This window comes from Fonsecaea multimorphosa (genome assembly GCF_000836435.1).
Source record: "Fonsecaea multimorphosa CBS 102226 unplaced genomic scaffold supercont1.5, whole genome shotgun sequence".
Classification (NCBI taxonomy): domain Eukaryota; kingdom Fungi; phylum Ascomycota; class Eurotiomycetes; order Chaetothyriales; family Herpotrichiellaceae; genus Fonsecaea; species Fonsecaea multimorphosa.
Window position 1 is genome coordinate 120,962 of NW_015971639.1, and position 14,340 is coordinate 135,301.

The 14,340-nt window shown below is 53.4% G+C and overlaps 6 protein-coding genes across 6 annotated transcripts; 3 read left to right on the forward strand and 3 right to left on the reverse strand.

Moving 5' to 3' along the window:
* Positions 1-64: 64 nt before the first annotated feature.
* Z520_03243 (uncharacterized protein) lies at positions 65-965 on the reverse strand (the record flags this gene model as incomplete). Its single annotated transcript, XM_016773756.1, has 2 exons — positions 65-703; positions 849-965. The coding sequence occupies 2 exons, from the start codon at positions 963-965 to the stop codon at positions 65-67; spliced, it is 756 nt and encodes a 251-aa protein (XP_016634702.1).
* Positions 966-2,340: 1,375 nt separating this feature from the next.
* Positions 2,341-4,005, forward strand: Z520_03244 (uncharacterized protein; the record flags this gene model as incomplete). Its single annotated transcript, XM_016773757.1, has 2 exons — positions 2,341-3,034; positions 3,113-4,005. The coding sequence occupies 2 exons, from the start codon at positions 2,341-2,343 to the stop codon at positions 4,003-4,005; spliced, it is 1,587 nt and encodes a 528-aa protein (XP_016634703.1).
* Positions 4,006-4,601: 596 nt separating this feature from the next.
* Positions 4,602-6,592, reverse strand: Z520_03245 (uncharacterized protein; the record flags this gene model as incomplete). The annotated part of the gene is made up of 2 exons (XM_016773758.1): positions 4,602-5,527; positions 5,680-6,592. The coding sequence occupies 2 exons, from the start codon at positions 6,590-6,592 to the stop codon at positions 4,602-4,604; spliced, it is 1,839 nt and encodes a 612-aa protein (XP_016634704.1).
* A 1,955-nt stretch (positions 6,593-8,547) lies between these two features.
* Z520_03246 (uncharacterized protein) lies at positions 8,548-10,430 on the reverse strand (the record flags this gene model as incomplete). Its single annotated transcript, XM_016773759.1, has 3 exons — positions 8,548-8,777; positions 8,851-9,918; positions 9,971-10,430. The coding sequence occupies 3 exons, from the start codon at positions 10,428-10,430 to the stop codon at positions 8,548-8,550; spliced, it is 1,758 nt and encodes a 585-aa protein (XP_016634705.1).
* Positions 10,431-11,496: 1,066 nt separating this feature from the next.
* Z520_03247 (uncharacterized protein) lies at positions 11,497-12,640 on the forward strand (the record flags this gene model as incomplete). The annotated part of the gene is made up of 2 exons (XM_016773760.1): positions 11,497-11,821; positions 11,871-12,640. 2 exons carry the CDS (start codon positions 11,497-11,499, stop codon positions 12,638-12,640), a joined length of 1,095 nt encoding a protein of 364 aa, XP_016634706.1.
* A 966-nt stretch (positions 12,641-13,606) lies between these two features.
* Positions 13,607-14,019, forward strand: Z520_03248 (uncharacterized protein; the record flags this gene model as incomplete). The annotated part of the gene is made up of 2 exons (XM_016773761.1): positions 13,607-13,741; positions 13,804-14,019. The coding sequence occupies 2 exons, from the start codon at positions 13,607-13,609 to the stop codon at positions 14,017-14,019; spliced, it is 351 nt and encodes a 116-aa protein (XP_016634707.1).
* Between the last annotated feature and the right edge of the window lie 321 nt (positions 14,020-14,340).

The following is a 14,340-nucleotide window of genomic DNA, read 5'->3' on the forward strand; positions in this document are numbered from 1 at the left end:
AACGTGCCCGATGTCTATACCAGAATCAATGGTCATAATTCCTCACGTTGATGGAAAAATCACTTCATGTCATTTCGTCGTCTTCGTCATCATCATCGTCGTTATATCTCTGATTCTCTCTCGCCTCTTCCTCTCTCTCTCTCCTCTCCTGCTCCCTGCTTGCATCAATCTTCCTCAGGCCATCGACAACACCCGTGACAAATCCCCTGGATTCGGAGAGCTCCATGGCGCCTATGCCATCCAGCCGTGTGCCTTCACCATCACCTGACAAATGCGGTAGTTGTTTCCGCATCTTGGCCAGCCGCACTTCGCGTATGTCTCTCAGCAATTGCCTCACCCGGTCGGGTTCGGGAATATCGTCGCTGGCCGCTTCCAGCAGGATCTCTGACAGTTCGAACCAATGATACGGAAGCGTCGTCGCATGGCTATCCACAGTGCACGACTCCACAAAGGGCGTGGAGGCTATGAACGCCTTTCCGCTGTAGTCTGTCTGACGCCGTCCCTGCGGAGGCAATGAAGCCGAGGAAGGTGAAAACGTGCCCTCAAAGTCCTTGTGTGTCTCGGTCTCGAGAATGTCTTGCAGATTCTCAGCCAGAATCCAGGGCGGGGGCATGATATTCGCGCGTCGCTGGCGCTTCAATAGCACGGCGAGCCAGAGGGGCAGGGTCGTCCGCTGCGGTGGGATGAGGGCTCGTGTCGGACCCTAGAAAAACCGCGGATCCTCAAGGTGTCAACATGTCGTACGTAGGTAGGGGAGGGACTAGAACGAGACAGAATATTGGTCTTGCGCACCTCAGATCTGATGCATGCAGAGGTCTGTGGTGGTGGGAAGAAGGACTTGGACTTACGCCGAGTAAGTCGAGACGTTCGAGGCGCTGGCGCGGGATTATCGTCACGGACTCCATTTCGCACAGAAATGCCACTTCGGCGGGCGATAGACCTGGTGGATGAGGGAAGGCGGACATTGTGTCGTTTTGTGTTGTAGAGAGGGTAGAATCATGTACCAGGGATGTCTAGTCACGAGATGGAATGAATGTCTAAAAGTGCCAGGTTCATTTCGACTTTGCGAGACAGCCTCGTCGCGGTACGCGCCGAACTTGCTCTGCGCACGCGACCCCGCGAGAACTTGAAATCGAGGGGCACGGTCTGACGACACACAAAAAGAGTCATTCGCTTTGCGGCTCATGATGGCCTTTTTGTGACGGGCATATTGTTTACGTTTGGGAATAATGGTTCCTCTGTCTTCTATCGATGCTGATAGCTCTATCTAATATAGTAACCACTTCTGTCCTTGTCAGATCCCCAGCCAGAAGATGTTCAACTTGTGAACGTGTTTCTTAACCTCTGGCTTTGGGATAGTATGTGAAATATTAAGTGCCCGAATAGTGGTATCAAGTCGAAATCTACGCAGTTCCAGATGAGTTCGTAAGTCGCTTTGGAGGGGTTGGTAGGGTTTTCCTAGCACGCTCGCCCTGTGCTTTTACCAAGTTGGACTCGTCTGCCGGTGTTCTGTAGTTATGCATGAACTGTTTGGCCATGACACTGGGAAGTTGCCGCGCCAGTCTCCAGACGGAATGTCCAACTTCGATCATGATACCCCTCCAGTCAAGTCTGTGACCAGCAAGGCCATCGACAAATGGTACCTGCCTGGACAGACTTGGACAGTGTAGTTTGCAGACCTAGTGACTATGGTGAACGAGTGCCGAGCCGAGCTTGTTGGCCAGAGGTGGCTTTGGAGGTCCAGCAATCCACACGGATCTTTGCGCATCCGAATACCTTCTTAGAGGACGAGCACCTGAGGTTGAAATTAAGCTGCTAATCCCCGGTTCGTCGGCGACATGGTCCTACTATCGAGAGACCAAGACGATGTTCCACGCAGCGGGAGAAGACGAAGAGAACACGGTGGAGGCGTAGCTCAGTCTGGTGCCAACGAGCCCATACATGGATTAGACGGTGGTATAATCATTTGCCCGCGAAGGAGTTCCAGTCCAGCGTAAGTACCTAGGTAAGTATTAAGGCTGGATGTCTTGAGTGAAGAAGGGGTGTGCCGAGAACGAGGCAAGGTAATACCTAGAATGGATTCAAAAGCAGCAACACGCTAATCCCACTAGTACACCATAAATATGCCACTAATGTCAGCTAGCGTGCCACTAAGGACAACGTTGGTTGCGCTAGCCCGCTAGCTACCTGCTGTCCTTACGCGTCTTGGCGCTCCTACGGGTCTGCCATGCCAACACGCCAAGTCGCGAACTTCAACTTCAGCATCTCTGTGTGTATGTCCCCCAGTCTCCGTTCAACTTGCGGGACTCTACTCGACTTGTTTCTTCTTAGACCCTCGCCATGTCATATTTGGTCAGCCCAGAATTCCTGCGGGTCCTGCTTCTCGGCTTCATCACCTCGCTGCACATGACATGGCGAAGGCTCATCAATCAACTCGTGCCGGAACCCTATCTCGACGAATATTTCCATATCCCTCAAGCTCAAGCATATTGGCTAGGGAAGTGGTCGCAATGGGATCCCAAAATCACCACTCCCCCGGGCCTCTACGTCTTTTCCTACGCGGTCAACGCGGTCCGGGACTTCTTCTCCAAAGAAGAATTGAGGCCTTCTGTCGGCGAGTGGAGATTTACCAATGTGCTGTTGCTGTATCTATTGCTTGTCGCATTGTACATTCTGGCGGCGGTCGGGAGGAAGTCTGTGCATCATGAAAGTGTTCTTCAGCGGGAGTTCAGCATCATTTGCTTCCCCTTGATTTTCTTCTTCTCGGGCATATATTACACCGATCTGTTCAGCGTTTTCACCGTGGTCCTCAGTGAGATCTTTTGGGCTGCAGGAACCAGCTCGCAGGGAACCAGCAAGCTCCTCTTCCAGGCGTCACATTTCGTGGCTGGATTGGTCTCGCTGGCCGCCCGGCAGACAAATATTTTCTGGGTCGCGGTGTATCTGGGTGGGCTTCAGGTCATTGAAAGCGTAAAACAGAGAGTGGGCGCGCGTGAGGTCCACGATCCTCCCGTGTCTGAATCATACTTTGAAGGTTCGACCGGCCACTTTTGTCCCAAGTCCTCTCGGTTTTGAAGCTTTTCCTTTGATCCATCTCTGACGGCAATTTTAGATTTCCCCATCACCAGCATTTCTCTCGCCCAGTCTGCCGTCCCCATGATCCCCCAACTCCTTCTCGACTTGTGGCCACAGTTGTCGCTCCTCGCCACCTTCGCCGCGTTTGTCGCCTGGAATAGTGGCGTCGTCCTCGGAGACAGAGACAACCACATTGCAACCATCCACCTTGCCCAAATGCTCTATATTTGGCCAGCAATCGTCTTTTTTTCATGGCCTGTCCTGCTGCCGCTGTTCTCCAATCTCCGGGGCCTTCGTCAACGGCTTCCGAGAATCACTACGACGCTGAGTTTCCTCCTTCTCATGCTCGCCGTCGTCAGATTCAACACCATCATCCATCCCTTCACTCTCGCCGACAACCGACATTATACTTTCTACGTGTTCGCCATCCTGAGAAAACATTGGCTCATCAAATATGCCGCTGTCCCAGTCTACTATCTCTGCGCCTACATGGTTCTGGGAAGCCTGGGAGGCGCCACGGACGGAGTGCTACCGTCTTCAAAGTCGGCGCGTATCCTTTACGGAGACGACGCTGTGCGTGTGAGCTTCATCCTCGTCTGGCTCGTAGCGACCTCCTTGTCGCTCATAGCCGCCCCCTTGGTGGAACCTCGATACTTTCTGATTCCTTGGCTCACGTGGCGCCTGGCTGTTCCGGAGTATATATCAGCCAAGAAACAGAAGAGATCGGAGCTGGAGACAAACGGCTCTTCTTCAGACAAGGCCGCTTCAACATCGGCGATACAGTCGCTGTTACGAACCGCAGCGGCACACTCGGCTTGGCTAGAGCTCGCGTGGTATCTTGTCGTCAACGTGGTCACGTGCTACTTGTTCTTGTACAGAGGCTTCGAGTGGTCTCAAGAGCCGGGGAATGTCCAGAGGTTCATGTGGTAGTGCCCGTCTGGCTGGCTGTCTGTCTGACACCAACAACCCTGTGCCAGGATCAAAAAGTCTGAGGAAGAAGGAGACAAAAAGATTGGGGGGGAGAGAGGATGTGTATACCAACCAAAAACCTGGCGGATGAAGCAAGACTGGCACACAAACAAACATTGCCATTCCCAGCATCAATGCTCTGGGCGAAACACTTTTTTCTTCACCGCTTTTTGATCCCCCATGGGCTTGTATATACACCATATGGACTGAACGTAGGGACGAAATTGATCCCAACTTTTGATTTTCATGACATACTTTTTGGGGGGAGCCCTGGCTACGGTACATCTGATGCCAATTCACCCGGCGACATGGTTTCGTTTTCCATTTTCCATTCTCCCTTTTTCACACAGTCACGTATCCCCACACACAGCCACACACAGCTCGCTCGCAGACTGGCCCGCTCTTATGTAGAGGTCTCGAACCAAACTTCGAGGGCAACGGCAAGCAACCCCACGGAAGCACTTTCCCGACCGCGGAGCGCTTTCCCAACCGATGTGTGGAACAGGATCCAGCGAGCATCACGCAGGTGGACAAAGCAGGGGAGATATTTGCTCAAATCACACGGCGACGACACTGCCCAGCCTCATGACGGAGGCGACCTCGTCGTCGATGGTGGGGCCGTGGTACTCGTTGCGGCCCCTGACCCAGTACCAGACGATGCTGAAGATGACGACGCCGCTGGTGACGACGACGCTGTAGTTCATGGTGGAGGCGTCGACGGGCGTCACGGGCGGCCAGACGCTCCAGAAGATGACGAAGATCATGTACACGCACGCGTACGCGTTGTTGATGGTGCCAAAGGGTTCGGGGAGGTGGAAGGGGCCCCATTGCAGCTGCTGCACGCTGGCCTGTACGACCAGCGAGGGCCGCCGCCGGCTGCTCCCCGTCATGTCTTGGCCTCCTGGGCCGGACGCGTACCCCGGGAGGGAGTCGGTGCGGCCCGGCGCGCTGGGGTTGGGGTCGGAATCGAGCTCCTTGGAGGAGGAGTAGTTGTCTCCTCCGGCCGTCACGCCGGGCAAAGAGGCAATCTTCTCGTCGCCGGGGTGCTGTTCCGAGGCTTTGGCGCCTGCCACCTCAGGGAGGATCCCGCCGTCGTCGCCGATCGCTAGGCCCTGGGTGTCCAGCTTGTGCGGGTTGATGTGGCCCTTGACGCGGTGCCACAGCAGGAACGCCGCGGGCAGGAAGTAGGAGCAGTAGAAGCCCGTGATGGTCAGGGAGATGACGTCGTTAAAGGCCGTATACGACCCGATGTAGATGAGCGTCAGCAGCGCCGCGAACCCGACCACCACGCCCACGCCGACCACGGGGATCCGCCGCACCCGCGACACGTAGCTGATCGGCTTGCTGAACGGCGTGCCGCGGTCGCGTGCAAACGACCAGGTCATCCGCGACGCCGTCGTCGTGATGCCCGTCGCGCACGCCCATGTCAGCGCCAGCACGATGGCCGTCATGACCGTTGCACCTGCCACGGAGTTCACGCTGTCTATAATTCGGGAGGAAGAAATAGAATGTCAATAATGGTGGTGCCAACGTCCCTGCTTGGTTTTATAGAGGAAGGAGAGAGGATGTTTTTGTTCTTGAACGTATACGGAGGGAGAGGAAGAGACGGTGGAAAAGATGACTTTCTTGACTTACTGTAGAAGATCTGGATAAATGGATACCCCGTGTCCGTGTCCAGGACGGAATCCACGTCGCCCAGACAGAACAGCACCGTCAACATCATGACGAACCCGACCAGCCCGTTGATGCACATGCTCGCAATGACGGCTCGCGGAATGTTCAGCGCCGCGTGCTCGACTTCCTCAGCCATGTGGACCGACGCATCGGCGCCGACAAAGGTCGCCACGTTGCCCAAGAACCCGACGCAGTACGACAGTCCCTGGGTGGACCAGCCGCCTTCGTTGAGCGCCGTCGCGAAGACAAAGTGGGCCGAGTTGTGCGGGGCGTAGGCCCAGAGCACGCCGAGGATGGTGATGAATCCCGCGATGTGGAAGACGATGATGAAGATCTCGAATTTGGGTAGCGCTCCGGGGATCACGACGTTGATGAAGACGGCGACGGCCATGACCAGCCAGGCGAGCAACGTGCCGTGCCACCGCTTGGCGTCGTAGTCCTTGTAGTCGAGAATGATCATGCCTTGGAGCATGGTCCCCGCGAAGATGGTCTCGGTCGCCACCGTCGCGATCCATGCCAGCGACGTCAACCATCCGATGATGTAGCTGCTAAACACCTTCCACCGCGGCGGCGCCAGCATGTACACCCAGTAGTACTGCCCTCCCGCAATCGGGGCCATGGATGCGAGCTCCGAGATGACGGTGTAGACGGACAGCGTGCTGGACCACGCAATGATAAACCCGTAGACCAATCCTGCGGGACCGCCATTGTTGAATCCCTGGCTGAAAAGAGCGAGAACTGTTTCCCAAGTGATGAGTTCGCACACAGCGAACCCAAACAGCGACCAGAAGCCGAATCGTCGTTTGAGGACTTGCTTCTTCCCCAAAAGCGCTAGGGTCGTGGTGTCGGTGGTGTCTGCCTTGGTACGTGCCATGGTTTCGTAATTACCCTACCAGGTTGAAGAGGAGGAAATAGACCTGGAGACCGTACAACGCGACCATACGCAACGGAGAAAAAGCGCTTCGCACAGCTGAAAGAAGAATCCTGTGTAGCAGGCCTGCGGTCTGGTTATAGCTGCAAGGGTGATCGTCCCGACTAAACCTCAAAACGCTTACTGCTATCCCGACACCGCACTTGTCCGAAGCAGGAACAATTTCCTGCTTGTAGCGACAGGGTCTATATCAAAAGCTGACAGTTAGGATAGATAGGAAAGATAGAGATGGCCGAGGAGAGTGGCTGGAGAGGGACCCAGGTCACGCGGGCCGCGGCGGGGGTGTGAAAAGAAGAAAGATCGATGGCCTTTACCTCTCAAGCTGGGTCCTTACCTAGTACAGGCATGTTTAGCCACGACCATTGGGGGTCAGCAAACTGTGGAGGCACCGGAGGCCAAAAATTCCCCAAAAGACTGGATAGTTCGCCAGTCAGGGGAGAGGCAATGGTCACATCCAAACCCACTTTCTTACAAGCCCAGCTTTTCTTCGCTGTTCAACAGGGGCTTGAGATGGGGGTATGGGGGCCCGAGAGGCACCAAGGCTTCAAGGACGGGCCAAAGGGGATCCAGCAGATCTTTTGCGATCGCAGCCTCCTTGTTGGCCCGACACGAGCACTAATAAGCCAGGTCCCGCCGTTTGAGGCTTTGCCAGAAAAGCTTTTGCCGAGGCGACCGACGGTGGTGCCTTTTCTTGTGTCCGAGCAGATAAAGCAGTAATCCCAACCTCCAAAAAGCTTGCTTGTAGCTTGTCCCGAACAGGTGCGATTTCCCCCATCTTCTGGGCTCAGAGGACAAACGTCATCCTTGTCTGTGTGTGAGAAAGAGAGTGGGTAGAAAGGTGATATAGAGTCCGTACGAGAAGCGGAGGAAAGGGCATAAAGCTGGAGGATGGCGACGGCGCTGAAGCCGAGGTGGCCAGCATCGGAAGCCTCGGCTTGGTGGCGCGCCTGCGAGAAATGCCTCCCTTGGTTGTATGGCTCTTTCTTCACGAGATGAACCGATGCAAAGTGTCGGTCTCTCGAAGAGGCTGCCGGATGAATTGTTAGACCCTTCCCCTGGTGATCATTTGCAATCTAGAAGACGAACAGAGTGGAAAGAACTGGCCGGCACCTCGATCTCGAGACTGAGAGAGACCTGGCCAGAGGCGTATCCACACAGTGTTCTCCATACGAAGAGCGGGGAGAAAATGAAAAGTGATATATACGCGGCATTAGACTACCTCGCTACATAGGTAGGTTACCTGGTTGGTATCTCGGTATGAAAGTTGAATCGATGGTCCCGTCGCATTCGCAACTCGAGTCTTGGCATATTCCCGCCGCCCGGACTTGACTGGACCTCTAGTTAAGGCCAGTTAAACAACTCTCCACAAGCCCCTAATCTAGTTAAAGAATCCTATCACACATTGCCTGTATCGCCAAATCTGAACTATTCTCCCTTCGCTTTGGTCTTGTCGACCGCCCCGGCGCGAAACGGAGAGACCGGGCAGCCTCGTGAATTTCCTGACGCACCTACTCCCTACTTGACCGAATTTCTCAGGCAGCTTATCCACGCACCGGGCACGAACCTTTGTTCGCACATAGGCGCAGGAACCTTCTGATAGACTTATCCTTAACTGGAAGAAAGGAGGATTGGCACATTGATACCTTAGCGCAAGGCTAGGCGCAAGGCTACGAGGACACACGGCTGTCAGAATACGCTGCCTTGTCCATGGCTAATCCCCCATGACAGGGAGAAGAAAGGAACAGGATCCTCCTCCCACGTCAGCCAGGGAGAAACGGTTCTTCCTTCTCCTCAAGCGTTGAATGGTTACCTGTAGGAGCTGCAGATTGAATAAGGCATTCAGCTACCTCTTCATCAGCACCTCCTGCATAGCATAAGCCATGGTAACTCCAGACCGACTAATCATCTAGTCCCTCTTGTGCCCAACTGGTGGTGCTTCTTCCTCGAGCTTCTTTCCGGGCACTCTCTGTCACCAGCTGCTCCCTCTCAACCTTCTTCAGCTTCGATTTAGCCACACTTGGGCTATCATCTCCAAGGAGGTCGTGTAGCAGTCCCTCCTCGACCTCGTGAGGGTGTTCCTCGGCCCCTTTGGGCAGTTCCTCCTCGACCTTGTTGGGTCGCTCCTTGTCTGTCTCGAGGTACCGTGCCAGCTGGATTATTGACGCTGGGGAGCGGATGGACTGGTGCGGTTGAAGACTGACCTCCGGGAGCGTTTTCTTCCGGTGCTATCACGGTGTCTTCTAGCATAGTGATCTCATCCCCCTCTACCGTCCTCCCCCACTCAAATTCGGTGGTGCTATTGGGTACCGGCTGGGATCTTCCGATGAGAGCCTCCAGGCTTGGCTGCTGTGGAAGTTCCTTGGTGTTCAACAGACCTTGGATTCGTACGGAGATGTGGACGGCTTCATGGCCCTTTTGATAAGTTCCTGGTTGTCTTTGCACTTGAGGACCTCCCGCGACGGTCCCCGTCACGGGGTTTTGGCTGCGAACCTGTCCCTGCCCTGCTTCCGATTCTGGAATTGCCAGTTGAGCGTTGAGCTCTTCGTTTTCTATGGCGACTCCGATGCCAATGGACCTGATCCGCTCTACCATCCATCGAAGTGTTGCATTGGCAAGACCAGAATTCGGTTGGTCTTGCGGAGGACCACCACCAATATCTGAATGCTTCCCGATAAACCAAGTCTGGAAGATTTTTTGGGCCGGACTCGCTTGCGCGATCCAAAGGTCTGGTGCAAAAGCTTGGCGCATTTCATGCAATGCGAGTGCATGAAATCCCGATAGGATGCTCCCATTGAGCACGTCGCCTTTTGCTTTGAGCGGATCTGCTGTGGTAGCCACCCCCGGGCGTATGCCTGCTTGTTGTGTTCTCGTTATTCCGAGAGCTGAAACTGTGTCGAAAACGCCCACACATTCGATCTCAGGCTTTTCGAAGCCCTCCGGTAGTTTATAATCAGTGTCTTCCTTTAGAGCATTCCATGTTTCGTACAGCTGGCCCACCTCGCTGGTCGCGGCCGGCCCCTCAAGTCGGAAGCCCACAGTTGCAATAAAATTGGCTGCGAAGCGTGCCGTCGCCGCACCTCTGGAAAATCCAAAGAAGCACAGAGTATCGCCTCTTTGCCATCTTGGCGGAGAACCAGGTTCTGTTGTTGAAGAGCTCGCTCCGGGTTGTGCAGGCTCTGCACGTTGTGAAGTGCTTGCTTCCGGCTGTGAAGGGCTTGCTGCCTGAGGAGCAAGGGCACTATATATGTTTTGTATGTTTTCAGCCATACCTAGATTGCATTAAACCTGATCTCAACAAGTCTCTGGATGGCTTGGCCTCACCTTGCCCAACTGCCATTTGAAAGATCTTGCTGACACTGAACTTGCCAGTTCCCAGACCCTGCTGATAATAACAAATCTGTTCTTTGCGGTCTGTGCCCTCGGCTCCAATAGAGAGTGCCAGTCTGGCTAGGTTACTTGTCTTTCCTGAGTTGTCGCCTCCATTTTCTCCAGTCCCATCACAGAAGATGAGCAATCGTCGGCCAGTTGGGGAGGATTGATCGGGTTCAGCTCCCGTCGGTACCGTCCCTTGAGTAGGGTCAGTTGCTTGAGGTCCCGTTGGTGCCGCCCCCTGAGAAGGGTCGGGGGCGGGTTGAGGTTGAGTCCCTGGAAGAGACCCTCCTCTTGCGCCAGCACCACCTCGGCCTCTCGTAGTGGTGGGAGCGCCCCGTCCCCTGGGAGCACCTCTCCCACTCGGACCTGCACCCCTCGTAGTCGAAGACGCTCTAGGTCGAGTAGACATCGTGACGCGTGCTCTTTGTCTACTGAAAGTTTTGTGTCGGCTGGTCTATACGTTTCTCAGGACGTCTTTTCACTGTAGGGATTCTCACACTTGTTATCTACCACGGACAAGGAGTTTTGGGCTGGATACCACGTTGTACTGCTATTAAAAGAGCGGCGGACCGAGCCCGGTAATGAAGGAAGGAGTGTCTGCCGTGTTTCAGCCCCTACCTGAGATGCACATTTACTTACGGTAACTTGACTTATAGTGCCATTATCAGCGACCGACTCGTTGTGTGAGTAAGATACGGGTCGAAACGATATACGCAGAGGTGATACAGCTTGGGCTAACGGTGGACCAGCCAATGGAATAGTCACAGTTTCTTTCAGCCCCTGAATCCTCCATATGCTTGAGCAAGATCATTTATCCGATGTTGATTGTGTGCCACTGCTTTTCCCACACTCTCATCTTCTTCGTATGCCCGAGCTTTTTCTGGAGGTCCACCATCCCCGGTTAGGCTATAAGACCAGAGTGAAATATTCCCAGACAATTTTAGCACACCGCAAATGTGCTCGTAGATGAATGTAATCACTCCGTGAGATGATCCCTTTTCAGACCATCTGCCACACCGGGGTCGGGCCACAGCCGCCGAAGAGGTCTATAATCTACCTAGGTAGGTTGGGGGCTGAACCTATAACGCTTAGGGAATTCGATTACTCACTCTTTCTCACGTTCTGTCCGAACCTAGCCCGAACGTAGAAGGGTAGCAGCCAAAGAAGTTTAAAATAGTCAACTGACTACTTTCTGAATCTTACTTGTGTTGCCGTTTATTTGCTGTATTTCGAGAGCACATGGGCTCTTGGATCACACAGTCTGGAATGGCGGTAAGATCCCATAGGATTAGAGTCATCCGCTAGGGGTAACATTGTCTGGTACAAATGTAAGCAAAAATGTAGAGGGGCGGTGTCCATCCAGATATCTCTTCCCGTAGACCGTGGGTGATTCTGCAAAGCCTAGTGTTCTTAATCCATCATACTCTTCCCTGAGCCATTACTCGCAGGCATTGCCATTTTCGCAGCGTCAAGGTATGGACGAAGATAACCACAACGGACATTACGGTGGAGAAGAAGGGTATAGCGACTTCTACGATGCCGGGAATCAACCTCACGACGGGTTCAACCAAGGACAACATGATTTCGATCAAGGAGAAGACCAGGACCACGACAATTTCGACCAAGGACAACATGACTTCGATCAAGACGGCGACCATGGGTACGACGACTCGTACCAGGAAGGAGATATGGAGCAGCATGGTGATCACGGGATGGGGGACTTAAGTGCGAAACTAGAAGAGCTCGAGGCCAAGCTCGACAAACTCGAAAGAAGCTATGAGAAAACCTACTGGTCCGAAGGTGAGTTGCTTGACCCCAACTCGGCAAAGAGCAGTCAAAGTACTCATAGGTCCTAAAGAGCCGGATGAAATTCAACAACCAAAGCTCCACCATCATTCGTTGAATATGACCAAAGTTTGTTTCCAAATCCTGCAGATTGATCCAGAAAACCAACGTGCAGCCGCACTTCATGGCGACCACTCAGCATCAATCTTCGGCCAGTTCTTTGGCCATGCAGGCGTCGACCCTAGCATGTACAAGCCCAGAATGTCCGAGCACATCAGTGGAGTCCCTCGTCCTGAGGACATGGATGATAGCGACAACGAAGAAGAACAAGAAGGAGAAGAAGGGACCGAGGACGGGGGCTATGATCAAGATGACTTTGACAACGAAGACAATCCTGAGTATTCGGCTGGAGAAGGGGAAGACCATTATGACCAAGACGATTACGGGACGGGAGAAAATGAAGAGTATCATGACGAACATGGTCACGACAACTACGACGAGCACCACGATCAGGATTACGACCCTGATCAGTCATGGGATGATGGCGATGGTGGGCAGGACGGCGGGCAGTGGCATGGTGGAGATGGGCATGGTGGTGATGAGCAGTATGGCCACAACTGGGAGAGTGGAGGAGGGGATGATGATGACGGTGGCCAGCAAGGTGAAGCATGGCAAAACGGAGGGCACGACAGCAATAGTCACTATCATGGGGAGGACTGGCAAGACGGAGACGATAATGACAATAGTCATCACCAAGAAGGAGGGTGGCCTGGCGAAGGCGATGACGGCCATCACTCTGGAGACCATGGGGGCTCTGGAGACGGACATTGTTGATCCACGGCGTTGGCCTCGGCCCGAATTGCAGTCCTAGTCAGAGGAATGGTATATACCAGTAGTTCATAGTACCGAGTATAGAAGTGGGGAGTTGAAAAAAGTTCAAACTCTATCACCCGCAAGCATTTCTGACGGCCAATAAGCACCTGGCATGATCAACCAGCCGTATCTATTTGCCGGTTCAAGTGAATTATCCGCGGTGTTTTCATGATACTCATTGGTTCTCTATGTCCCATGATTCAACTTTCAGCGAAGACTATCAGATGGTTTCACTTTACACGGGCGCTCTGAGCACGGACCATCTTCCCAGCCACCACAAGGAATTCTGGCTCACAGCCTCGGGATTTCAATCATTGCGTACTCAGAGAGAGTCACATCCTCCGTTGCCCCTTTCTCATTCTTGACAATCATGGATTCCGGCTTTCACAAACCGCTGATTCAACGACTGGAACAACCATTGCTTGTGTTGGCTTCGAGAACACTGAACTTTCTTTGTTCATTGGCGACATGGATCGACTCCGACACAAACATGGCTGTTCTCGTCGTGGAACGAGCCACATTTCCTTTGTTCTCTCCGCTATTGATGCTCATATCCGGGGCTATCTGTCGCTGGCCAAGCCGACGAACTCCTGCAACCATGTTGACCTCGGCTTGACCCTGTCTTTCTCCAGTCTAGATTCATTGTCCTACTTTGAGAACAGTATATGGGTACTTATATGTGCTACTGTCCTTCCTGAGGCCAAGGCTAGAGGGCACACTTAGCTGCAGCCTTGTTCGAGGAAACAGACTTAACCCAGCCTTCCGCCAAGATGAAGCTCGTACTACCCCTCAGCACTCTGTGTCTTTTCGCCGCCTTTTCTGCTGCCGACGACGTTGAAAACTGGTCAATCTGCCCAGCCGGGTCCGCTCTGTGCGATGCATTCAGTGGAGCGTACTGTTACGTGAAAACGGACACCTGCTGTCAGGATGGAAGCGGTACGATTCATATTTCCACCCACCCCTGTCTGGAAGAGCGAAAGACTGATTGAAGATAATACAGGGATTTGTCCAGCCGGCTACAATTGCGGCACAGGAGTTGCTGCCAATCGCTGCTGTCCTCCAGTGAGTACTTCCTAGCATATTCCACATGTACACGAACAATGAGACCTGACGAAATTGGCCAGGGAATAACGATGCAACAATGTGCCCAAGTCGAAGTCATTGGAAAAGCGAGCACCGTGGCCGCCGATACCACGACCAGGGACCCAAAGTCGACCAAAAAGCCAAGTAAGACTACATCCAAGCCCAAATCGACAAAGGCAAGCACCACCACGGCCTCCTCCAAGAAAAAGAAAGCCAGTCAAACACCATTTGATCCTTTGGCAGTCCTCATCATTTGAACATACCGTCTGACGTTTTGGTTGTAGGCTAAGTAACGAGACGGTTCGAAGCGAACACCCAATGGCTAAACAACAAGTTCTTGAATCGGTAGATGCCTCGGTGCTTCAGAGGGGTTCACAGCGCTTCTCAAGAGAGACAAGGTCTTTAGTCTGGGTATTTTAAATTGGTAGCGCCGGCATGGAGACGTCAAGGTCTTCGGCAGAGCCCGGATGGACATTCCATAGATTCACAGACACAAATTCATATGGTTTCGTTGTTGCCTGATTGTTTGGGAAAATCCCCCACCTTCGTCAGTATGTAATATACGGCACGTCGAGGTT